At 36.6% G+C, this 27814-nt stretch overlaps 1 protein-coding gene across 1 annotated transcript; it reads right to left on the reverse strand.

The window, feature by feature from the left end:
- LOC138707734 (myb/SANT-like DNA-binding domain-containing protein 3) lies at positions 1 to 27544 on the reverse strand. The gene is made up of 4 exons (XM_069837600.1): positions 27307 to 27544; positions 1514 to 1803; positions 646 to 1003; positions 1 to 77 (listed from the first exon to the last, which is right to left on the reverse strand). The coding sequence occupies exons 1-4, from the start codon at positions 27542 to 27544 to the stop codon at positions 1 to 3; spliced, it is 963 nt and encodes a 320-aa protein (XP_069693701.1).
- Positions 27545 to 27814: the final 270 nt, after the last annotated feature.

Below are 27814 nucleotides of genomic sequence, written 5' to 3' on the forward strand. Positions count from 1 at the left end.
TTAGGCGATGGCGGCTATTCCTGCTCTAATTTTCTGCTGACACGTCTCTCTAACCCAAGGACTGAAGAAGAGGAACTCTACAACACAACTCACATACAAACACGAAACTGTATAGAAAGAGCATTTGGAGTTGTTAAAAGAAGATTTCCATGCTTGTCAATGGGTCTCCGGTTCAAGCTGAGAAGGCAGCAATCAACAACACTTGAGTTTATTATGGCATGTTTTGTCCTACATAACCTACTGTTAGAGCATGGAGAAACTGAACCCCCGCCTCCAGACGAAGACTTGGTACGAAGATTCTACCCCGAAGCTGAAAGAGACCAAGCATTATTCAGAGAAAGAGGAAATGGAGGACATGTTGTCAGGACTGCTTTAATAAATACACACTTCACAGAAATGGCAGAAAGGTAAGTAAAACAATACAAGGTTATTTTCAAAGAAGCAACTTAATTTTTAAATTCATTAGCCAAAATAGCTTTTTTTATTTCTAATTCCACTCTCGCAACCTCAAGGTTTTTTTCAATATTTTCATCTCCATGCTGTGTTTCTTCAACAGAAGGCGGCACCTTAAATCATTAAAGTCCACTTTACTACTTGTGTAGCCTTCCATCCTGTTTCTCTTGTGTTTTCGTGCAGTAGACCTACTTGTTGTTGTAATCTGTATCTGTTGTTGAAGGCCTCCTGTTGGAATTGCTTCTGGTATATTTACAGACGGAGACTGCGAAGGTGATAGAACAGTCTCATGAGCTACCACCTCTTCATGAGATTCCGTCTGTACCTCTTCAACACTCATGACAGGCAGAGGACCATCAAAATACGTTTCCACTGATTCAATATAGGAAACAGGATCAGCGTCTACGTCTTCAATGACCTGGTACTGGCCATCGCTGTCGCACGGATTACAAAGAGGTGTGAAGTTGTGATGGAGTTTGGCTATAAGCCGCTCCCCATCTACATATAACTTCCTCTTGAATGATCCCCCGCCTGTTTTGTGCAACTCAGCCTGAAAATAGAATAAACACATATAAGTTTACCATAAAATAAGAACGTTTTAATAAATAGTAGTAATATTGTAGTGAAATCCCTGTAGTGAAATTTATTTTTAAAATGTATCTGATTAAACACTCCTAATGGAAATAGGTTGTAATTGTTTAAGTGCTGAGGCTTAATAAATTATGAAGAGATTGGTTTTGTTGATTTAAAGTACAGTATTTTTTCAACCATCCCCCACTGTATTATGCAACTCAACCTGCTATTATTAATTAAACTGGCTTGAACTAATTATGGCTGAAATTATGTATTCTGATGGATCTATGTAATCTGCAGTAAACTATAAAGGAAATAGATAAATAAATACAAATACACAATTCCCATTTCCTTCCACCAAAGTAGAGCACTGATTAGGCCCACAATAATTTTTGTTTTACATCTGTATAACTAGAGCACAGCCAACAATAGCAGAAATTACAGTTAGTACAACCCTTTTCATCAAACTGTAAATAGACATACGTACCTTATCATCTGCTGCTGCCTTTTTTATTCTTCTTTTGTAATTCTCGTATGCAGTTTTTAACTGGGTAGCAGTCCTTTCGCCCTCAGACGCACACCTATTAAAATCGACAGCAATGTCTGCCCACGCCTTTTCTTTTTCTTTTGACCAAACTGCATCCGTTTTTTTGTTTTCAATTATGTTCATATATCCCTCCACTATATTTAATAGCAGAGCTCTGTCAGTGGAGCTAAAAATTGGGCCCCTTGGTTTTTCTTTATTGGAATCGCTCATTGACATCTTGATGTTGTAACCTCAAAGCGTATAATAAACAAACGTTCATTTACCGCCGTTAAACAGCTGAAGGTTGTATTGCGAGCTGGTATGGCGCTGTTGCCATAGGTATTTCTCAGTCAAATCGACAATCTGTTGACCACAGCCATCTGATCGTATATTAACTTTCCTGCAACTCGATCTGTCAGTCAAGTAAACAAGACATCAAGTAATCTCCGATCACAACCTGATTTGATCGACGTTTCTGCAACTGGCCATAAAAGTTTAAAATATGAACGATACTTATAAAGTTACTGCAAGTTCAGAATAATAAAGAAAATATATGTGTTATAGTGTCGAATGAACTGTAAGAATACTTGCAAACACTTTTTTTTTAGTAAGACAACGTAAATTTCCTTGTTATTCCGGTTGTGTACTCGAAAAACATTATTTTCATGCAAATGCGCCTGATGTTCTGTCTACTCTGCAATACATCAGGCGTAATCGCTCGACAACCGAGTTATTCGGCCCGATGTTCATCGTAGCCGGTTGAGCTCCCGACTGGACGAATCTAAACCGGTTGTGTGCGCAGTTTTGCAGATCTCTAGTTGCTAAGGAAACGTGGATAGCAGATGAACGATAATTTCAGTAGTTTGTTTTGACGCATACCGCATTATTATTATTATTATTATTATTATTATTATTATTATTATTATTATTATTATTATTATTATTATTATTATTATCATCACCATCATCATCATCATCATCATTAGTAGCATAGTAGTAACTAGTTCTACGACATGATACGCTTCGCCATCATGACAGCTCCCCATTTTCATTTTTGCTACCTAAATTCTTACTGCCATCACGGTATTGTACAGGATGTTTCCGGGTTGGTGTTACAAACTTTCAGGGATGATAGGGAAGGGCACATGTATCAATTTGAGATCAGGAACCCCGGTCCGGAAATGACTGAGACGAAAGTTATAAGCAAAAATAGTTGTGTGGAAAAGAATTGTAATTTCACAACACGTGCCCTCCCTCCCTTAACCTTTGGAACTGCCGTGGAAAGATGGTACGGGCCGGATGTCTCCTACGTGGGTACTAGGCCCGATACAATCTGTGGGCTTGTCTACTGTTTCCATTGGCTCATCCGTATTCGAAAATCAAGTCTGCATATTCCGCTCTCGTGTACTCCTCCATTTCACTAGGACTGATCGACTGGACACTGCAACTTGTACACATACACTGCTGCCTACAGACGTGCATATCAGGACCGACCATGTCCGTTACACATTACGCTATCTGCATTGCTTTAGTGTAGTTTGCTGTCCCCACCTCTCAGATAGCGCACTGAACGGAATACTGTACAGTAAGTAGATAACGTAAACAACTTCAGATGAATACAGTATGTGTAAGATGTACAGACAAATGCACATAAATAAGATGTACAGAGGAATGAAATTATTCCATTTACACACAAATATTTTTGCTTGTAACTTTCGACTCGGTCATTTCCGGACCAGTGTTCCTAATCTCAAATTGATACATGTGCCCTTTCCCTAACACTAGCCCGGAAACACTCTGTATATTGGGATTGGTGAATACCGACAGAAAGGAATTATCGCTGTCTACTGCAGCCCAGAAATACTGTTCAGCACCCGTGATGGATTGAGTTGCGTGCTGATTGTACTTCTCGGTTAAGTTGGCTTCATCATCCGGTCGGCCTGGTTTGCGCAGTTAGTATAGTGCTGGCTCTCTATGCCAGAGGTTGCGGGTTGGATCCCGGGCCAGGTCGATGGCATTTAAGTGTGTTTAAATGTGGCATGCTCATATCAGTAGATTTACTGGCATGTAAAAGAAATCCTTCAGGACAAAATTCCGGCACACCGGCGACGCTGATATAACCTCGACAGTTGTGAGCGTCGTTAAATAATACATAATATAACATCCACCGTCCGTCACAAAATGTACTCCTTTCCAATCAATAAACCCAATACATTACATCTAGTGGTGTCTGTCGTACCTCAGAGATCCCTATTCGTTAAGTCCAGGTTGGAGAGAAATTGTTGTGGCCTTGTCCAGTGTTCCGGTCCCACTCTGTAGATCTCCGAGACGTACAGTATCCACCCTTATGCCATATATCAATCTTCAAACAAACCTCGACATGGCGATAGTAGATCCGATGCCAGACAGACAAAAGTACATGCCTGTTTTCCAAAGCGAAAATTGTGATAAAAGAACAAAAAAGTATTGTGCAGAGTGATCATGGAATGAAGTGGGAGAAAAGGCAGAACTCCGAGGAAAACTACGAGAAACTAGGCATAGTTCACCAGAAGTATAACTCCGCCGCGATCAAAATTTGAACTCGAAAATGAAACTACAGTTGTGTAGGTTTGAATGTTAAATTTTCTTTCGGCTCACAAATAGAGAGTATGGGTCAATTCGTAATTATCAACATGCAATGTGTTTTTTCTTCATATGAAGCGACATTCTATGATTGGTCCCAGCTCACAAGACATTATCCATTATTGTTCACTCAAAGTGTATCATACTGAGCCGAGCTCGACGCATCAGCGGATCATCTCGTCTGTTACATCACCGACAGAGTTCGCATTGCTGGGACACTATCGATAGCGCCATCTTTTTCCTTTCTATTTTAATATCTGAATTCCTATTGGCCGGCTAGGGTTTGAAACAATTGACGGAGAGAGAACCGAGGTTTCGTTTTTACGTTTAGTACGAAAGCACTTCACTCAGGAATTCACTCTCGACGTGGAAGGTTGCTCCGAGAATTAGTGGAATAGTTAAAATCACTCAGGAACTTACGGCCGACGCAGAAGGTTGTTTGGAGAACATGTCGAACAGTTAACTTCTTTCAGGAATTCAGTCGTGATGTACAAGGTTGTATTGGATTTATCATGGAGTAGTTAGTCAAAATTACGAACTTGTTTTGGTACTTTGTTACATTTGCTTACGATATTATTTGCTGAATTGTATATGGAGAGCATTCGCTAGTGATAATGTCTTGGTTCGTGTATGAGAGATTGCGTGAGGTTTTGTAGTCGTGGCGAGTTATGTAGTATTGGGAGAGATTGTGTGAGGTTTTGTAGTTGTCGCGAATTACGTCGTATTGTTGCATAGAATGTTACAGATTAGGCGAAGTGATTTCGCGGTTTGATTTTGCGTGAGTATTAGGATACGCGGATATTGTATAGATACGTCGTATTGAGGTTCCAAGATAATCTGGCGAATTGTGGTGATTAATGAAAGGTATTGGTTATATCGTAATCAAGTATGTAACGAAATTGCAGTTAAATTGCTTTCTTGATTATTCTAGTACATTGTATTCCAAATTGAGTATTACTTTCTACACGATTCGACTTATAATTCTGAGTATATTGAATTCCAGTTTGTTATTTAAATGGGTACGTGAATTCGGAGGTATTGTCGTTCTATGCATACTCTCTCTTCTCTCTCTCTCTCTCTCTCTCTCTCTCTCTCTCTCGGGTATCAGATTCATTGTGATAGTACAGAGATTTATAGTATGTGCAGATTGTAATTAATAGTCAAGTTTTACCTAATTATGTGCACATTGAGTATGTGTGTGTGACTGTTTTACTTGGGATTATTTTTCTGTAAGTTATCGAGTCAATACGTTGAGTCTACTAGTTAGACTTTAGGAACAACTTTTAAAATCTAATTGGGCATTGAGTAAGAGTTTATGGAAATCGCTGAACATTGATCTTAAGTTTTATATGTTGGTTGAGATGTTGTTTGAATGATCCAGCGTGGGATATTTTGTGAGTCATGAACTTAATATTTTGGAACTTGCCAATTAGATTGAATTGTGACTTTGAAAGCATATTGGCCGTTAACGATCAGAGTATCGAAGGTTTTGGACTGTCTTTATTGTTGTATTTGAGACCAGTTTAGTATATTATTTCTCTTTGTTTAATTTCACATATTCATGTTTTATTCCATCAACTCATTCATGTACTTGTTATTTATTATTTGTTAATTATATTTGTTACCATAAAGTCACACTGTTTATTATGTAAATTCTTCCATTGCGCACATCCCAATAACCCGATGCACCAACGACATCTGGCGAGTAACATCCCGTTTAGCACCCCAAATACCCCTCAATACGTGTACCTATCTTAAACTTCAATATTGTAGAACTTGCGATTACAAATCAAACGAGTGGTAGCACAGGTACGTATGCTGTCGATGCCGAGATCCGAACTGAGAGATTCTTAGAGAGAGAGGGAGATGTTATGTCGGCGGCTAGCCGTCGACGCCTGTTTCAGGTATTCAAATGCCCTCTTATGTTTTGGCGATGGGCTATTTGCTGCGAATAATTTATTTGCTAGGGGTGAGCATGATGTTAAGTGCGAAAAGGGGGGTGAAAGAAGGGTTGTCTTGTGTGTAATTAGGAGTGAAACCTGTGTAGGTTAGTGAATGGTTGTGGTTGCCTGCGCGGCATGGCTAATTTTATACGGGATTTCTGAGCCCTCTAGCCCGCAGCGAGCGGAGTTTGTGTCATTGCGCGTGGTCACACAAGTTACATTGGTTGATGGCCTAACTACTACAACATTAGCTTTCGATTGTGACTCATAATGTTGTTGCAGTAAGCATTTGAAATTTTGCTATAATTTGTTTGACCAAGGATCCCGGAAAGGGTGTCCATACTAAGTGTGAGGAAAGACATGTTCTACGTAAAAAACTTTGTACTGAACCTACATCACAAGAACCCCACACACATGCTTCTCCACCGTAGCTAAATCGTACCGGCGCCGAAATCATACCACTATTAATATTGAGGAAAGTATTGCATTCAAGGACCACTTGGGGAATTTTCCATGAAATACAAATAGAAACTGATACTCGTTCAGTTTTCCGCCTTTCAACCAAGACAACAGCTGTATTAAACTGTGTTTAATAGTAAGTTCTGATTTCTCATAAATAAGATTTTGTTACTCTTTCGTAAGCTTTTATTGAAACATTCAGTTAGTTTAATGAATGTGTATTATTACACCTAGTATATTAGATTGTTTGCATTTTTAAACGGTGAAATTGGTCACTGTAACAGTTTTGTTTAGGTTATGATATGAATAGTTTGCTTTGAGTGCTGGTTTCCTAAATCGTACCTTGAAATGGTTGCTCATATCGTACCAGTACGATTTTGGCAACGTGAACAAATAACGTTAGGTGCATAATATTTTCAAATTCCAGAATAGGTATTGACCAAACGAGAATACGGAAAATCGAAACCAAGTGCTTTACGTAAGGGACTGGATAAATTTCGATCCGGAGCAGTGGGATTGAATGAATGTCGTAAGTACAAAATCATAAAATCAATTTTCAAGCGATATTTGATGGGCAAAATGAAGGCAGGTCTCGTCGTCCTGCAAATGGATCCATCAACGGGAGGAATACAGCAATTTCACGAGAAATAGAAGAGGAATTGATCAAACATATTCCAATGTTTGAAGAATATCTTTCTCAACTTACTACAAAAGACGTTAGGAAGTTTTCCTTCGATGTGTTACAAGCAAACCCACCCTTCCAAATCTGTCCAATAAATAAATACGACTGGCGAGGAAGAATTGCTATTATGGGTTCATCAAGAGGCATTCAAATTTAAGTTTGCGGCAACTGGAAACTGTATCTGAATCGTTCCAAAGGGTTTAGTAAAGTTGATGTTAAAGGATCTTTTTATCGTTTGGAGAAGGTAGTCTACGAGTACTTCATAGACGCTTTGTACATATTTAACGTTGACGGAACGGGTTTCTCCCTAAACGAAAGATTTCAGCTCAAACGAGAACGAGAAAAAGTGCTCAGTAAGCTGTTGTGCTAACTTCAAGTCCCTATAAGAATCAATAGCAGCAAAGAAACAGAAAGGAAGAACTTCAAGGAAACAAATAAAAAAGCAAATTAGCTATCAAAAAGAACGAAAAAACATCTAAAATGATTGATTTTTATGCAAAAGAAGAGGACTGGTTTTATTTTATCTGTTAAGAAGCTGTCATTGAAGATATGATTCCTTGCTGAGTGCAATCAATGGGTGCAGGAGACGTGCAGGAGTTTCTACGGCAGAAGAACGTTCTCAATTCTCCTGTGACATGTGTAACGACAGAATCTGACAAGTAGGTGTCTTTCATTTGTGTTAAATATGATTTAATCTTGAGTGATCCTTTGTGTTTTCGTTTTATTAGATCTTGATAATAGCCTATTTAAGATTTATATATTATAAAAATCTTTGTATCTTAAAACATCTTTGTTTCTCATTTGTATTAATAAAATGAAGTAGTAAATGACAATAATATAATGAAATAAGCTATTTTTATGTAGTTCTTATTTCGAAAATTGTGTATTTTACAAATGGGTACGATTTAAGCAACCTCTAGGTACGATTTAGGAAACTAGGCGCACAAATCGTACCACTTGCAGAGTTTTAAATAATGTATTTTAAAACAATTGATAATTATTTAAAATTCTGAAAAAAAAAAAAAATATATATATTTTTTTGTGTCCCAAGGTCCTATCCCAATGTTTAACAGTATATGCGATTAAAATTCCTTCCCATTTAGAAATAACTAAAGAAAAACTGAAAAGTGGTACGATATAGGCAACCTTCCTCTGCTAGAACAAGAACTAATAACTCAATAGAGCCACCGGCGTGGCTCAGTCGGTTAAGGCGCTTGCCTGCCTGTCTGAAGTTGCGTTCGGGCGCGGGTTCGATCCCCGCTTGGGCTGATTACCTGGTTGGGTTTTTCCGAGGTTTTCCCCAACCGTAATGTGAATACAAGGTAATCTCTGGCGAATCCTCGGCCTCATCTCGCCAAATATCATCTCGTTATCACCGATCTCATCGACGCTAAATAACCTAGTAGTTGATACAGCGTCGTTAAATAACCAACTAAAAAAATAACTCAATAGTGTAGAATACTTAAATGTGTAAAAATGCTCATAGTTACAACATATACAAAGCATGACAGCCGATTTGACTAGCGTTTAGTCAGCTTGAAAGTGTAAAAAATTACCACGGAAATACTCTTGATGTTCTTATAACTGTCAAGGGCGTCCTTCGTAACACGTCACATATAATATTCTAAAACAGGGATGGGCATCGGGAGCGCATCCAGACTCTAAACGGGGACGCTTAATATTAATCAGTTACGGAATCAACGCTGCGCGGTGTTCGGCGGGGAAGAAAGGGGATGAAGAGAAATCATATGGCTCCCCGTGAGAGAGTAGAATCCGCTCTTGCTGCCCAGCTCTATTCTAAAATAAACTGGAATCGATAAAGTGAGGTTTTATCCAGTACATTTATTTTCAAATGAGAATTGTTTTAGAAATTTAATTGTTATTCTAAAGTAAATGATAATAAGTTGACCTTCTCTTTATTGTTCCAGTATTATTCATACTTAGGCACCAAATTCTAGTAAGCAGTAGGCACCTATAACAACATATTATACCAATAGGCTTTGTTATACTGTATTTAGTGCTGATCTTGAAGATAACCCTTCCTCGAATTTTATTGTTTTCTGATGGAAGTTCAATTACTTAACATACAGTACATTCTTATATTATTCTTTCGTACAATTCCTCTTTGTAACGTATCCCATATATGTAGAACTACGCGCTTACCCAGGGCCCCCACAAAGGAGTTGTGGTTGGGTCTTCGGTACCGGCGCCCGGCCAACAAGGGGCCTGGCCATAATTCTCCCCCAATAATATATATCATATGATCAAATATAGGCTATATATCACTTCTCTACATGAACTGTCTGCATACAGTTATTCTGCAGTACAATATTTTAATAGGGTTTGCAGTGCTATAAATAACACAACTTTAACAGGCAACAATAGACATCAATGGTGTCATGTTTCGCAGTGCAATCTTACTTTTCCTTATGCCGTTTTAAAATTTAACATTTTAAAATAATTGAATCGCTCCATGCAGAAAGGGCTTCAGTCACAAATTTTGAAAAAAACGAGATATCGATGGAAATCATATCTTTATGGATGGTTCCATCAGCCTGTGCAGAAAGGAATTCAGTCCAATGCTTGGAAAGACGGAAACTGAAGCGTCAGGCTGAGAGTTATATGCAGAAAGGAATACAAAGTACAGACTGTTTTCCTTAGTTTTCTCAAAACCAGGTCTAATGGACTGAAGCCCTTTCTGCATGGGGCGATTCAATTAAATATATTATATATATTATTTGGGCAAATTTAGTGAATAATGTTAATTTAACATTCTACAAACAAATTATGCATCTCGAAACTTCATTTAGTTGTCATTTTCGTCCTTTCATGCAAAATTATTTACGCAACAATGGTTACATTCAATTGCTTATTTCAGACTTCTGTCTCCAGTCCGAAATTGAATGTGTTTCATTACAGTTCAGTGAGCAGTGACTGTTACAAGTGCACCGTGAATGTGTTTATTTTTTATTGCTGTATTAGTATAATTTATTGCACTAGTACTAGAATTTTAATATTCATGTTGTCTATGTAGTATAGTATAGTGTAGCATATATTTATTTAACTTGGTAGAGATAAGGTCATCAGGCCTTCTCTTCCCCTCTACCAGGGAATTACAACTACAATATTAAGAATACAATTACATAATTACAATTGTCTAATGGTCATCTTTGCCAAATTTTGTTGTTGCTTTAATTGCACTGTGTCGAATAGTTATAAACATAATTCAGGCAGTCAATATAGGAAACTGAAAACAGAAAGGGAGGAAAAAATGCAATAAATTGTCAGATAATCACGAAGTGTTTCAATTTTTTTTTCACAACATGAAGGTCACGATATTCCTTAATCACTTTCTAGTTCTATGAAGCTAAGAAAATTAATGGTTCTTAAACTTGCCCTATTACCACTGACAGGGAAACTAAAGAGATATTAACTGAAAACGTAGAAAGGGAGATATTACCAGAATATAATTTCAAAGATTCCGCTTTGTGGCCTGAAGATATACAGTAAGTGAAAAAGTTCGTCAGCAAACAGTTCAGGCGAATACCTGCTCTTCGTTGCAGAATATTTTGGAATGCATTAAAACAATGTCAAATAATTTAAATGGCAAGTCATTCACATAATATCTTCTGTACTCTAAATCATCAAAGAGAGAAAAAATTCCTCACGATTGGTTAGATAGTAGCACATCACAACAAAAGTTGCAATGTCTTACGCGTCTTTCATTCAGTGTCACCATTACTAATCCAACTAGAACCTGCAGAAATTTCGATAAATGGTAGGATTTCCTCCAACAGAAGTGCCGTGGAAGAGGTTGCATAATACATTACTGCTTCATGAAAATCGTGTACCTAATCGTAATTGTCGCGGTAGTTGGAAAGATTTGCAGCAACATTTTCTCAGTGAAGCTGAAAAATGGAAAGCTTTATTGAAAAGACTGCCTGATGTGACATTTTTTGCATCCCAGATGTTTGTCCTATCAAGGAGACAGCTCGAGAACATTAACAATGGAAACTTTCTAGGTACTGTATTTTAGAACTTCTTGGCCATTATGATCCAGTAGTACAGGGACATTTAACTAAAGTTTAAAAAGGTCAACTGTAAGAAAACAGGATGAAAGGAAAATACCTCTATTTATCGAGAATGAGTCAAAATGAATCAATTTGCTTGTGTGGTGACAGAGTATTAAAATATATCCTGAGATATGAGAAGCAGCAATTTGCTACAGTATTATTGCTGATGATAAACTTTATGTAGTATTTAATTTTTTAGTGGTATTTATTTATTTAACCTGGTAGAGATAAGGCTATGACGCTTCTCTTCTCTTGTACCAGGGGATCACAACTACAATATGAGGAATACAATTGCAATTACAGTTACAACTAATATTAAATTTACACTTACAATTGCAATAAAAGTCGAAGTACGAAAAGATTATCTGATTATTGATTAATAAATGGTATACAATTTATTGCAAAAGTTAAGAACAAAGAAAGATTTTTTTACTGAAGTACAAATTAAAGCTAGAATAATAAAATTATACATTGCTATTCAAAAAGAAGGAGCAGATTTCAAATACTTATTTCTTCCAAACTACGAAAGATAGAAACATAATTTCAACGTTCCTGGACAGACGAAAGTTTAAATTTTGAACAGTCCGGGTAGAAGTTCCAATCACGGCCGCATTGGCGCTGTTGCTTGTCATAGGCAGCCGCATTGGCGCTGTTGATTGTCTGTAATAAAATGACGACACAACAGAAAAAAGTATTTTGTGTGCTGCAATTAGCAAAACTAGATTCCATTATTAAAGTTCAAAGTGCTTTTCGCCGTCAGTTTAATAATGACTTCATTTTCATGCAAGATGGTGCCCCGCATCATTTCTCTAACCACGTCCGACGTTACCTCAATGACACCATTCCAGGACGTTGGATTTGAAGAGGAGAAGGAGAAGATCAACTTCATCGCCGGTGGCCTCCCAGGTCTTCAGACCTCACTCCTTGTGATTTTTATCTGTGGGGTTACGTAAAAGACAGTTTTTTTTATCCCCACTATGCCTTACACGCTTGAAAGTCTGCGACGTCGAATTGTTGAAGCTGTTAATTCGATAACTAGAGACCAGCTGATTGTGGCAAGAAATGAGCCACCGTTTTGATATTTGTCGTGTAACACATGATGCTCATATTGGATGCATACAACATTGAATCTTTCTCTGTCCAGGAACGTTGGAACGTTGGAATTGTGTTTTTTATCTTTTGTAGTTTGGAAGAAATAAATGTTTGAAATCTGCTCCTTCTTTTTGAATAGCCCTGTATAATAATGAAATTATCGGATGTTCAAATGTTTTGTCATAGAATAAGATTGCAAAACGCCATGCCTGAACGAGCCTCAATTACTGACCAAGTGCCTAGTAAGTTTTTGTTTGAATTCAAGCGCCTTCCAGAGTCTTGGCACGGCTATTGTGAAAGAGGATGAGTATGACGAGATGCGACGGCATGGTATTGTTAATAATGTTCCATGGCGAGAGTGTGTGTTCAGATTATGGTGGGAATAAAGGTAATTTAAGTGAAGCGAGACAACAGGTACGAAGGAATAGATGAATTCAAAATTTCGAAGAGAAGGAGAAGTGAATGTAACTTTCTTTTCTTATCTAGTTTAAGCAAACCTATTACTTCCAGGGATGAGGTAATATCTTATTTGCGAACATAGCTTACAAAATGCACAAAAAATTATACGCACTTTGAAGTTTCGTTTTGTTGTCGCTGGAAAGGTCAGTCAATAAGATGTCGGCATAGTCAAAATAGGGCAATACAAGCGTCTGCACAAGGGACTTAATTTAAAGAGGGAAGGTGAACATTTATTCTTTTCAGCACATGGATATTAGAATATACATAGTTGCATGTTTATATGATTTGCATGTCCCAATTGAGATTATTAATTATTATCCGTGCGAATGCCAAGATTTTTTACGGAAGAACTGAAAGGAATATGCACTCGACTTGTTTTAACGGGGGAAATGTCAAGTTGTTTTACAGTATTGGCTTGTCGTTTGTGTCCGAATATAATTTCTTGTGCATTTCCAGTATTGATTTTAAGATGAAGTTTCTTTGTCTATGTCACAATCGATTCTATGTCTTGGTTCACTTTGTCTATAGCGTCGTTTATTCGATCTATGCAGGAAGACCTGTAGCATTGAAGGTCGTCTGCATACAAGAAATAGTTACAATGCCTTACAAGTGATGTAACATCATTGACATGCTTACTTACTGACTGGCTTTTAAGGAACCCGAAGGTTCATTGCCGCCCTCACATAAGCCAGCCATTGGTCCCTATCCTGAGCAAGATTAATCCAGTGTCTATCATCATATCTCACCTCCCTCAAATCCATTTTAATATTATCTTCCCATCCACGTCTCGGTCTCCCCAAAGGTCTTTTACCCTCCCGCCTCCCAATTAACATTCTATATGCATTTCTGGATTCGCCCATACGTGCTACATGCCCTGCCCATCTCAAAAGTCTCGATTTAATGTTCCTAATTATGTCAGGTGAAGAATACAATGCGTGAAGTTCTGCGTTGTGTAACATTCTTCATTCTCCTTTAACTTCATCCCTCTTAGCCCAAATATTTTCCTGAGCACCTTATTCTCAAATACCCTTAACCTATATTCCTCTCTCAATGTGAGAGTCCAAGTTTCACAACCATAAAGAACAACCGGTAATATAACTGTTTTATAGATTCTAACTTTCAGATTTTTTGACAGCAGACTAGATGATAAAAGCTTCTTAACCGAATAATAACAGGCATATCCCATATTTATTCTGTGTTTAATTTCCTCTCGAGTATCACTTACATTTGTTACGTTGCTCCCAGATATAAGAATTTTTCCACCTCTTCAAAGGAAAAATTTCCAATATTTTTATATTTCCATTTCGTACAATATTCTCGTCACGAGACATAATCATATACTTTGTCTTTTCGGGATTTACTTCCAAACCTACTTCTTTACTTCCTTCAAGTAAAATTCCCGTATTTTCCCTAACCTTTTGTGGATTTTCTCATGACATATTCGTAAAGGTGATAATGCATCTCCTTGCTTTAACCCACAGTGAATTGGAAACGCATCTACAGAAACAGACCTATACGGACTCTGCTGTAGGTTTCACTGAAACTCATTTTAATTAATCGAACTAGTTTCTTGGGAAAACCAAACTCAATAAGAATATCATAAAAGACCTCTCTTAACCGAGTCATGTGCCGTTTTGAAATCTATGAATAACTGATGCACTGTACCCTTATATCCCATTTTTTCTCGATTATCTGTCGAATACAAAATATCTGATATCATTGACATATATTGTGAAAAAAATGGTTCGAACACCGAACTCTGTGGTATATCTGATGTTATGTTAAACCAGGAGGAACTTTGGTTTCCGGATAAAACACATTGTTATCTTTCGCGTAAGTGGTATTCGAACCAACTCACAGCAGTCTCGGACAGATACAGATTTCTCAATTTATGGATGAGCAGGTCGAAATTTACACAGTTGAAAGCTCTGCTAAGGTCAAGAAGAGTTAGTATTGTCACTTTATTTGGGTCAATTGTTTCACGAAAGTCTTCGTCATTCCATGATAAAATGAGCCTGACCTGAACATTTTCAACTATCTTATATTTAATTGAATTTCGAATATTAAGCAATAGAAAACACGTAATTTATCTGTGAAAGAAGAAATATGGATATCAGCTCACCATTTATCAAGAAACTACAGTTTAAAGAGAGCAGTGGAAATTTACAGGCCTAAATTGCATTTTGTACTGTAAGTTAGTATTACTGCATAAAGCACCCCATTCGTTTTGATCTGAAAGTTTGGCATATTTCCTAAAATTAGTGCATATTATAGTGCTTGTTTCGATGTCCCGTCTGTGACAAAAGAACTTAAATTTTTCTTTTCTAGCAAAAACAAAGCTGGAGGTGAAAGATGAAGTTATGTATAAGCAAACTTGTCCCCATTAACATTATGAATCTAGTATTTCAGATTGGTACATAAAGAGTTTTTCTACAATTATTGTAATTGTTGTCCCACCCACTCCTGTTCCACCCCTGAGAAATTTTATGGAAACATCTCGTTCCACACATATGTGAAACGAAATTAGCTGACAGGATGCCGAACTTGCTCAAAGAAGATAAAAGGAAGTATGAAAGTCATAAAGAAAGAAAAAGAGAGAATTACAAAAGACAGCAGGAAAAATGACAAGAAAAGTAGTAAGAGAATCGAGAAGTGCATTGAAAGGAAACAGATGGAGCTGAAAAAAATTGATTAAAAATAATATTGAAAACATGCAGAATCAAGTCCGTTGTTACAAATTAGGACCATTTAGAACTCCCCAGGTACTTGCAAATTAGAGTTAAGAAAGTTTTTTTCTACATTCTGAGGAAAAATTTGCTGTTGTAAAGTAGCTTATGTTGAAATGTGTACCAAAATACTTACAAAACAAAGGGCCAAGAAAGTATATTCGCTCATTATAAGAAGCTATAGCTAATAAAATGAAGGAATTTTATGCTCAAGATCACAATAATCGGCAAACCTTTGGTATCAAAGATGTCTGTGAACATTTAAAATTGGCAAGGGGATAGTTTACTACAGAATCGTAACATGATTGTTACTGTGAAAGAATCACACACTGTGTTGAAATCAGAACACCCTTCAATCAAATTAATTTATCAAAATAATATAAATTTCGACAAAAGGATACCCTTATGTCAAGTCAAATGCCACACAATGTGTAAGTTTCACTCAAATTGCAGTTTCTTTGTAGTTGCCATCAACAAGAAAGTCCCACACTTTACTTCTAATAGCATAAAAATTTTAGACATAATTTGCTATGATATAGAAAATGAACACCGAGTGACAGCCAAAGCATTATTTCAAGAGCTATGATTCTGGCAACTTAATAATTGGTTTCACATACCTATTAGAATGAATGAAATACAAGGTATATAAGCCATATCCTGACTCTGATAGACAGTGAATGAGAAAATGACTACAGAAAACTGCAAGACAATAGGACAGGAACAACAGCATCAACGACTCATGAAATGAATCCAGGATCATTTGTGCTAGTGAAATTTATTAATGACACTAGAAAAACTCTATATCAAAGCTTAATTATTCAGCCATGTGCCAAAGTAATGTAGATGAAGATGTTGGTGAATCGGGGAAAGTTTTCAGAACTGATTAATCTGATGTGTCATATGTAGATATGGCAAAATTGTGTGTCCTTTCGCAACTAGTAATGAAATAGGTATGTGAGAAATTGCATTTTCTATGATTTTAGTGAACCTCTGGGCACATATGAGAGAGGATAAATTGAATAATTCACACCATGTCCCATCGGTGATATTCAACTGTCCCATCCGTGACAACAAAATTAATAATTTATATTTTTCCCATTTTGAATCTTGCGTACACTACTTTTAACACTTGAATATAAGAAATTGATTAACTAGTGGACTTACTCTTGTTAATTATGTAAGTCTGTACACGCACTATTTGACTCCACTATTCTACACCTTTCAACAATCAAACGCACCCACATAACAGGCAGAGAAGTTCGAGATGACGCCGAGATCTAGTAGGCTCTGAAGATGGTGTGATGATGCACTGAAACATCTGTAAGCCGCACAGACTTACATAATTAACATGAGTAAGTCCACTAGTTAATCAATTTCTTATATTCTGCATTTAAATGTAACTATTATAATTTTATGTAGATCATGATGAAGTACAACTCCTCTTTCATCAGCCTGAAAGTGTTTTGAATTTCTTTTAGGGACCACTTCACAGAACTTTAATAAAACTTCATACAGTGTCATACTTGATGTAAATTTTTGTCCCACCCCTGACCAGATTTAAAAATGGAATAATATTAAAACTGAGGCAAAGATTCATTCAAAATTCACAAATTGTGGAAGATTTTAATGCCAAGAGCGCGGATAATATAGTGGTATCTCATTTTTGTTACTATTTAATTAAATATTTGTCATATGAGCAGGAAAAATGCCATACAAATGTCCCACCCATGACAATGGAATGGCCCTAGAGCAGTGCATATGTTGTGTTCAGCTCTGAAACCTGATACTTGTCGATTAATTTTTGTTCGTTCATGTAGTTAGTAAGTTGTTTGTATAGGATTCTTTCCAGTGCTTTTGATATGACTGGCAGAAAGCTTATCGCTCAATAGTCATTCGGGTCGGTGGGAACTTTGCTTTTGGACGAAAGCTTGCTTCCATAATATTCTAGGGAAAATTTAAGTGATGAAGAGACCTTCGAATATGTGTGCAATTATAGGTATTCCTTTGTGTTGTATTTTCTGTATGAGTAATATGCTAATGTTCTCCGGGCCTTGGAATTTCGTCTTGATGGCTTTCATTACGTCAATAGGAGTGACGTCGATGAAACAGATTTTGTTTCGAGTTGGAGGAGCTGATTCAGACAAAACTGTGTCTTGTTTTGTTGTCTCGTCTATGGTGATTTCCTTTACAAAATGTTCATTCAGACAGTCTAGCTGGACAGAAATGTTTACTTGTTCACTGGCTTTTCCAATTCCAATAACCTTTAGATTTTTCCATAACTCGAAAGAGGTGATGTTGGGCTCTATAAGTTTGTAAGTGTATTTTAGTTTAGCTCTTCTTATTAGTTTTGTCGTTCTATTTCTGAGGTGTTTACAGAAATTGAATTTTTCTATGGGCTGTCACGTTTGGACAACAGGCTACGTATTTCAGCAGTCATCCAATGAACTGGGATCCTTCTGGTACGTTCGGTCTATAATGGTACATGTTTGTCATAAAGTTGAAGGAATAATTGAATAATTCTACTTTCTTGTCTACAGTTCGTAATGTCCAGATCATGTGACATGGAAGTCTTGGAAGTTCTCCAGCATCTTCTTTCAGTGTAATATCATCTATTCTTTTAATGTCACTGTAAGTAATTACACTGGGGGTCGATTTAGAACACTGGAAATTATATGATAGATAAATGATATTCCCCAATATTCCTGGAACAGGTGTCACCATTTTGTCGGCATTGTTAGTAATTATCAAGTCCAGTAGTGTGTCTGTACCTTCCGTATAATATGTGGGAGATAGAGGTAGAATTATCATATCAAGGTACTGGAAGAACAATTGAAGTCTTTAGTCATACTAGAATGTGAGTCAAGTAAATCCAAATTGAAGTCTCCCATGATTATAACGTTCTCATATTGCTACGTTACGTTTAGTAAGGAGGTTTCGAAATCATCTAAATCATAAATTTTTGGGGTTTTATATATGACACACACTAGACATTCTGTAAATAAGGTGCAAATTTCAATGAACATAAATTTAGGTTTAGCAGAGTACTGGCTGAGAGAATGGTGAATAATTTTGGGTTGCAAATCGGATCTAATATAACCAGCCACCCTTCCTCCTCTCTTGCCGTCTCTGTCATTACGACAAAGCGTATAGCTAAAAAAGTTTACGAGAGTGGAAGGAAGATTAGGATGTAACCAAGATTCGGAGATAAGAATAACATGAATGTCTAAAGGTGCGAAGATAGAAGAAAATTAATCAAAATGGCACAAGAGACTTCGTGCATTCACTTTAACAACATTAAGTGACAAAAGAGAGGAAGACATTGCAGCCTTGATTAGGTCAGCGGTTCAGGGCAGTGGGCAGGTAGGGTTGCTATTGCTCGTGTTAATACAAAGGAGCGGCCTCTGTACACTGACCTCAGGGACTGTCGGCAGATGATGCTGGTTTTGGTTCTCAATGATACCAATAGTCTTAAACTATTTTCTAGCAATAATAATTTAAAATTGCAGTACTGATAAAGAAGAAGAAAAAAAGAATTAAAAAGAATTAATGAGATGGATTCTCAAGACAACACAAGTCAACTAGTACACAAATACAGGTCAGCGCGCATCAAGACTATCAAAGCCTCACTCGACATCAGATTCAACCACGTATGTTTAAACCAACAAATCACACCGAAATACGCACAGATACACATAAGAAAGCACCACACACATAGCTCAAAATCTAAAACGCAAGCAGAGAAATTACACATACATAACAACATCAAACACCTACATTACATGAAAAACAGACATAATACAAATGCCTACGAAGCATCACACCATACAGGACTAAAAGAAATCTTAACACACACTCGCATATAATAGTTGCAACAAGTTCTACATTGGACAGACAGGCAGATCATTCCAAACACGCTTCTTAGAACACATTTAAGCAATAACCAGAGGTCACAATAGATCTACATATGCCGAACACATAACTAATGCTAACCATACAAACAATAATATAAATACAGACCTGGAAATCCTACACATCCAACCCAAAAACCAAAAACTCAGCACACTAGAACAATATGAAATATACAGACACACTAAAACACTTACTTCCTTACAAATGGCTTTTAAGGAACCCGAAGGTTCATTGCCGCCCTCACATAAGCCCGCCAGCGGTCCCTATCCTGAGCAAGATTAATCCCGTCTCTATCATCATACCCCACCTCCCTCAAATCCATTTTAATATTATCCTCCCATCTACGTCTCGGCCTCCCTAAAGGTCTTTTTCCCTCCGGTCTCCCAACTAACACTCTATATGCATTTCTGGATTCGCCTATACGTGCTACATGCCCTGCCCATCTCAAACGTCTGGATTTAATGTTCCTAATTATGTCAGGAGAAGAATACAATGCGTGCAGTTCTGTGTTGTGTAACTTTCTGCATTCTCCTGTAACTTCATCCCGCTTAGCCCCAAATATTTTCCTAAGCACCTTATTCTCAAACACCCTGAACCTATGTTCCTCTCTCAGAGTGAGAGTCCAAGTTTCAGAACCATACAGAAGAACCGGTAATATAACTGTTTTATAAATTCTAACTTTCAGATTTTTGGACAGCAGACTGGATGATAAGAGCTTCTCAACCGAATAATAACACGCATTTCCCATATTTATTCTGCGTTTAATTTCCTCCCGAGTGTCATTTATATTTGTTACTGTTGCTCCAAGATATTTGAATTTTTCCACCTCTTCGAAGGATAAATCTCCAATTTTTATATTTCCATTTCGTACAATATTCTGGTCACGAGACATCATCATATACTTTGTCTTTTCGGGATTTACTTCCAAACCGATCGCTCTACTTGCTTCAAATAAAATTTCCGTGTTTTCCCTAATCGTTTGTGTATTTTCTCCTAATATATTCACGTCATCCGCATAGACAAGAAGCTGATGTAACCCGTTCAATTCCAAACCCTGCCTGTTATCCTGAACTTTCCTAATGGCATATTCTAGAGCGAAGTTAAAAAGTAAAGGTGATAGTGCATCTCCCTGCTTTAGCCCGCAGTGAATTGGAAAAGCATCAGATAGAAACTGACCCATACGGACTCTGCTGTATGTTTCACTGAGACACATTTTAATTAATCGAACTAGTTTCTTGGGAATACCAAATTCAATAAGAATATCATTTAATACTTCCCTCTTAACCGAGTCATATGCCTTTTTGAAATCTATGAATAACTGATGTACTGTACCCTTATACTCCCATTTTTTCTCCATTATCTGTCGAATACAAAAAATCTGATCAATAGTCGATCTATTACGCCGAAAACCGCACTGATGATCCCCAATAATTTCATCTACGTACGGAGTTAATCTTCTCAAAAGAATATTGGACAAAATTTTGTACGACGTCAACAAAAGTGATATTCCTCGAAAGTTACCACAGTTGGTTTTGTCCCCCTTTTTAAAAATAAGTACAATTATGGACTCCTTCCATTGTTCTGGTACAATTTCCTGTTCCCAAATAGCAAGTACAAGTTTATAAATTTCGCTATATAATGCGCGTCCGCCCTCTTGTATTAATTCTGCTGGAATTTGATCGATACCTGGAGACTTGTACTTTTTCAGATTTTCTATCGCAATTTCGACTTCTGAAAGCGTGGGTTCGGGTATAAATGGCTCAGCAGTTTGTATTTCAATTTCGTCCCGATCATTTCTATTTGGCCTATGTACATTTAGTAGTTGCGCAAAATAGTTTTTCCATCTGTTTAGGATTGATGGAGAGTCTGCAAGCAAGTCACCATTCTCATCCTTGATCACGTTTACCCTTGGCTGATATACGTTCTTAAATTCCTTTATACCCTTATATAAATCTCGAATGTTTTTATTCTTACTATTTGTTTCTACCTCATTCAGTTTTTCCTTCAAGTAACCTCTCTTTGTATTCCTAAGTGTACGACTTGCTTCCCGTCTTTCATTGAAATAATTATCTCTCTTCTCCTCGACTGGATCCTGTAAGAATTTCAATTTTGCCTGTTTCCTTCTTTCTACTACCATGCAACAATCTTCATCAAACCACGGTTTCTTTTTCTTAGTTTCATAATAACCTATGCTCTGCTCAGCTGCAATTTTGATACTATCTCTGATATTTTCCCACACGCTATTAACATCTAAATCTTTCTCAACTTCGTCGGAACTTTCTAAAGTGGCAAACCTATTCGAAATTTCGACCTGATAATTTTGCTTTGCTTCCTCGTCCTTTAATTTCAAAATATTGAATTTAGTAATATTAACTTGTTGCTCTACTCGCTTGGCTACTGATAATCTTTCTCTTAATTCTCCAATCACCAAATAATGGTCAGAATTACAGTCTGCACCCCTGAAAGTTCGAATATATACTATACTAGTATGTCTCCGTTTATCTATCAAGATGTGATCTATTTGGTTGTGTGTCAATCCATCTGGAGAAGTCCAAGTATATTTATGTATATTCTTATGGGGGAATGTTGTACTTTTGACAATTAAATTTTTCGATGTGGCAAAGTTGACTAATCTAACTCCATTGTCACTACTAATTGCGTGTAGGCTCTCTTAATCTAGATTGAATATTATATTAAAATTCGTTGCCTTACTAGTTTTACGCAGCCGACTCATTCAGACCGTGTCTTCTGGGAATTTGATTCTGTGTTTGTTTTCTCCTACTTTGACAATATTGTCTCCGTCTTGAGTCCATACTTTTTTCAGGTTGTATTTATGGATGCACTCGTTTAATAGATTATGTCTGTCTGTAATCAAGTCTTCACGGATGGTAACAAGACTACCCTCTAATAGTTTCTTTTTTGTTTCTAAACAACTCAGCCCTTTTTCTATAGCTAACGAATTTAACAATGTAGGCCGTGGCCTATGGTTAAGTGAGATATGGTCCACTGTGCAATAGGTCCTCTCTACGAAAATGTCCAACGTCTAGAAATGTCCACATAGAAAATTCGTCCATGTCATAAAAATGTCCTTACCTGAAAAGATCCACTGTCAGTAAGTCCTCTTCTTAAAAATGTCCTAAGTTTGAAAATGTCCAGATATAAATTCGTCCACTTCCCTAAAATCTCCGACAAGGAAAACTGCCAGGAAAGTACCGAGGAATTTATTGTCATTTCAATTATGTTGTACATATTACATATGTAATACATAAGGTACATCTATTGTTCATCTTGAGGGTCACTATATAATTTCAAACAGTATGATATCGCTCTAAGATATCGAAACATTTCATTCCTATCTTTGTAATCTTGGTAATTACCGACAATGTTGAAAATTCTCGTTTAATTACTGATATAAACTACCGTTTATTTACGAGTTGCCTAATATTTGTATGCCCACCAAGGACCTGGGTTACTAAATGCTCTGTTTCCGATTGCTGTTGTTACAAATGGCTAATGAGTCGCTAAAATGTTCACGTGATGTGCCGCCACAAGTCATGGGAATTGAGAGTGGAATCCTTCAACCACATTATTCATACTCTGTCTGCCATTAATTAGTAATTCATAGACTTTCCATGTTTCAGGAGAAAATCTAGGGGGAACTGCTCGCCTTTGCCCTCTTGCCGGATGACCAGTAATATATGTAGGCCCTAATTATTATTACAGTTAGTAACTCATTTCTGTTGAACAGCTTTGTACTGTATGTTGGACCTTTTTGTATGGACCTTTCGTATGATGGACCATTCCGTGTGATGTGCTTTATAATATGATGGACCATATAGATGTTGTGCTTTTTCACTGCATGGACGAATTGTAAGTAGGACTTTAAATTTTGGACTATTTAGTTTGTGGACATTATTTTGTGGACCTTTTGTACGTGTGGACATTTTGTTATGGACCTTATAACCTGGAAGCTGGCCTATCACTGTTCCTTTGTCCAACTCGATGACTTCTGTCAATGTCACTTTCAGTTAGCTGTACTCCTATTTCAGAAGCCACGTCAACGGTGATAGTGTCAGTATTCTCCGATTCATTTTCACTCACACCAAAAATACGCAAACACTGTCGCCTCTGGTAATTTTGATAATATATTTATGGTTAATTTTTATAATGCTATAAATATTTATTTTCCAGTAAAACTACTAAGGTTAAAGAACCACAATTCTCGTCCGAAATTTAATTCTAAAATTAATTTAAAAAAGATGTTATGTACAATTGTATGAAGCGGGCATTACATCGAAATATTAATGCTGATACAATGAGAGAAATGTATATTATTGCTAGAAAGAATCATGAAACATCATTAAAACAAGCAAAATTAAATTTCAATGATTAATACATTAGTAAGTCTGAAAATAATTGTAAACCGGCATGGGATATGATAAACTCAGATATAAATTGTGCTCCTGTAAATCATGAATAATATTAAATTTAACACCAAATGATTTCAATCAATGTTTCGTAAAATCTGTAAAACAAATTACTGACAACATTGGTCATACTGCATTTAATCTGTAAAATAATGTTGAATTAACATCCAGTATTTCAAAATGGAAACCTGTAACAAATGAAGACGTATTTACTGTAAAATTGTTTCCAGTTTGAAGAGTATTAAATCCAAAGATATATATGATATTAGTGGTGATCTTATTAGACGATTTATCCCACATATAATTTAACCTTTAACAAATTGTATCAATCACTCTTTAAATGATAGTGCATTTCCCCAATGTCTGAAGATTTCCAAAACAGTTCCTATGTATAAAAAAGGAGACCGTCCTAGACCTGAAAATTATAGACCCATTTCTATTGTTTTTGGAAAAGGCTTAAACACATTGGATGCCATTGAAAAACTAATCTCAACTGTCACCTCGTGGTTCGATAATTATGACAGTTCATTTGCTGTTTTATGCAGTCTATCTAAAGCATTCCATTGTGTATCACATGACACATTAATAATTTAAAAGCTCTATTATTACGGTGTTAGAGGAAATAGCTGTATGTGTTTAGATCTTACTTATCAAACCGTAAACAACGTATATTTCTAAATGGCGGTTATTCAAATTTAGTCAGTGTTGAATGTGGAGTTCCTCAAGGTTCCGTTTTGGGATCACTCCTTTTCTTGATTATGGTGAATGACATTCCAAAAAATGTTAGTTGTGATTCTGTATTATTTGCAGATGACACAACTCTTTATTCATCACTTACTGATATAACATTTGGAATCCAATAATGAAAAAATCATATGTGGAGTGTCGTTTCAAATCGTATTAAATGCAGAAAAACAAATTTTGCTGGAAACGTAAAAAAACGTTTCACGGCTAAGATAATGGAAAAATTTTAAATATCATCATGTCACTTTTTAGGCATTGTGAAATGACACCAAATGTAATAAACACTGACACTGATCGTTTAATCTAATGCATGATATTGTCAATTGATGTTTGCACTTAATACGTTTTGCACCGACACAGTGTATTTAATACGTTTTGAAGCGATTTTGTCACATAATACGATTTGCATCTATAAACCACGCTGAATTTTGCCCTGTCATTTGTCAATTTTTTCTGTGGTTCTTACAGCAGCATACTACGTAGGACGATACATCAATAGTTTTTATTGCTTTCTGCTGGAAAATAATGATAAGGAACGGCGGGTTTCGTACCTGCAACCCTTCGAATGGAGCTGCCTAAAGAGACATACTTTGGATCGTACGGCCACCCGGGTCGACCTCTAACTCAAATTGAATATAATTTTAAATAATTATGGAATCTACAGAGTGAGCACAAAGTTCCGTTACCCCCTTAAATATCTGAAATATCTCAAATATGCACACTATTGATGTAATTCTGGTCATAATTCAAACATACAAACAAAATAACCACTTTACACTAACTGTGTATACCTAAGTATCTAAAGAGTCAGTATGTTCCCCATTATTCTCATGACACAAAATAATATGTAGTAATGGGACTTTTTGCCCATCCTGTAAACTTTATTCTTCAATCCTTATATCTCAGTATTTTATTAAGCTCTGTAAGAAAATTATGAAATATGGCGTGAACACTTGTGTTGTGCAACCGTCACATAGGTCGCACTGATTGCTAGCCGGATGGCTACTGCGTTCGTCTTCTGCTCATTCTCGTCAGGATTTCTGACACCACCATTGTACACAACAATGGAAAACTACTTTTCGGGTATAACTGGAGCTCTCAGGATACTATAGGAAACTACATGGCTACTAAACTAAGTCTGAAAATGATTGCGTTATTGTACACTACTTGATTTATTCTATATTTACAAAAATATACAAAGTTACTTACAAGGTAATTCATCAGATGACGCCATGCCGCTCAGATTCACGCTCTCTGCCAGTCTTCACCAACTAACTAACTGCTGCGTCTCCTTTCCAACACTTTTTATGTTTCGGTACCCGTTTCCCGCCCGGGGTATCGACCACGCCATCCACCAAGTGAGATGGTTTTAAAACACTTTTGACTTCACGTACTTAAAAATATCGTCTTAATCAATCATTTCTTATACTTAATTTTAATTTAGTGCATTATAGTGACAAGTCACTATAATGAGATTACGCGCAAGAAAACAGTCCGAACAATGCGTGATATAATTTGACCAATTAAAATGCATGCTTAATCCTACTGGACCAATGGGATTGGGCCAGCAATGATCTGAAGCGTAAGAATACTTTCGTTGTAGGCAGTGATTTTACCACACGCCCGACAAGACTGTCTATATCGCTGGCTAAGCAGCTCGACCGTGTATTCCGCTGACACTGTTCCACGTTTCAAATTTAATACTCCACAGAGAAACGGAAATCATGCTACAGGGCGTTCTTTAGCCCTGGGGCATAACACTTGTATTTATTACTGCAATATCTAAGTAAGCTTTAATAACAAAATTACGAAATGTGTGAACACTTGTATTACAATATTACATATTTTTGTAAGCTTTATAAAAAAATTATAAAAACATATGTTGTAAAGATTTGTATTAAAATACAGTATTACAATATTTAAGGGAACCCGTATGTTAAAATTTTAAATTTTCATGCATTTACGTATTTGTAAGTAACTAGGCTGTTTTTACATATAATGAGATAAAATTTTGAACACTCGTTCTTCAAGGTAGGAGGAAACATAATTTAAAATTGCATATAAATCGACATAGTAGTTTTGGAATAATTCAGATGTAAATTATGCTAATTAATTATACATAATCAAATTGATAGGTACACTTTTCAAAGAATGTATTAAGCCTAGAGACATGAAACTTTGGAGGCCTAGTAATAACGCTTTTGGCTATAATTTGCCACCTCTGCTAGACTGCTGACTTATTTCTTACATTATTTAAATCAATTTTTTTTTATAATTAATTTACACACAAAAACAATCAATCCTGTGTCACTGATAATGGAACTAATAAAGTTAGAATAGTAATTGTGGTAGCAAACAATTACTAATACAATAATAAAGCACTGTTCCAAATTTCAGACTGATAGCTGCAATAGCTTTTTAGAAAAGTGTACCTAAATTATAAAAAATGTAGTTTTGAGAAAACAGTGGATAAAGTTCAAACTTACAGTTACTGTAGTTTCAATGGATCCCTGGATTGTAATCATCTTCCTTTTCCTTTTCTTCCTCTTCTCGTCTTCTTTTCTGGTTCCTATTTGCAGTCCTATGCTCTTTTGATTGGGTTTGCACCACTTTCTCACCTTCTTTTACTCTTCGTACGTCGATGGCATATAGCGCATGTTCCATATTGAATCCTGGTTTTATGTCCATCAACTCCAGAACTTTCTTTCTGCTGCTACTGCCATCATTGAAAGTGATAACAGCATCCAGGACACCAGTCTTGAGGACATGCAGGCCCACAAACACTGTCTTTGGCAATCTCTCCCATATAGAATTGTTGAAACTTTCATTGGGTTTCGGGTGCAGCCAGGTGTACATTTCTCTACCAGCTTCTTGTCAGCAAGATCTCTGAATATTGGCTTTAGGGAATGTTTGTGATTATATACTACATTTTGAGCTTGTGCCTTATTATAACCGCACCACAAATCCAGACCTTTGGGACAGAGTTGATGGTATGGTTTCTCGTTGGTTGAAATTTTATGGAAGTATGTAACCCATACACTCTTCCTCATTTCTTCCACATTCCCTGTGTTCCTTCTAATGGCTAAGCCATAGTAGGTCTGAAAGAGATCAATTTCTGTATTCGTC

The sequence above is a fragment of the Periplaneta americana genome, chromosome 10 (genome assembly GCF_040183065.1).
Source record: "Periplaneta americana isolate PAMFEO1 chromosome 10, P.americana_PAMFEO1_priV1, whole genome shotgun sequence".
Taxonomy (NCBI): Eukaryota; Metazoa; Arthropoda; class Insecta; order Blattodea; family Blattidae; genus Periplaneta; species Periplaneta americana.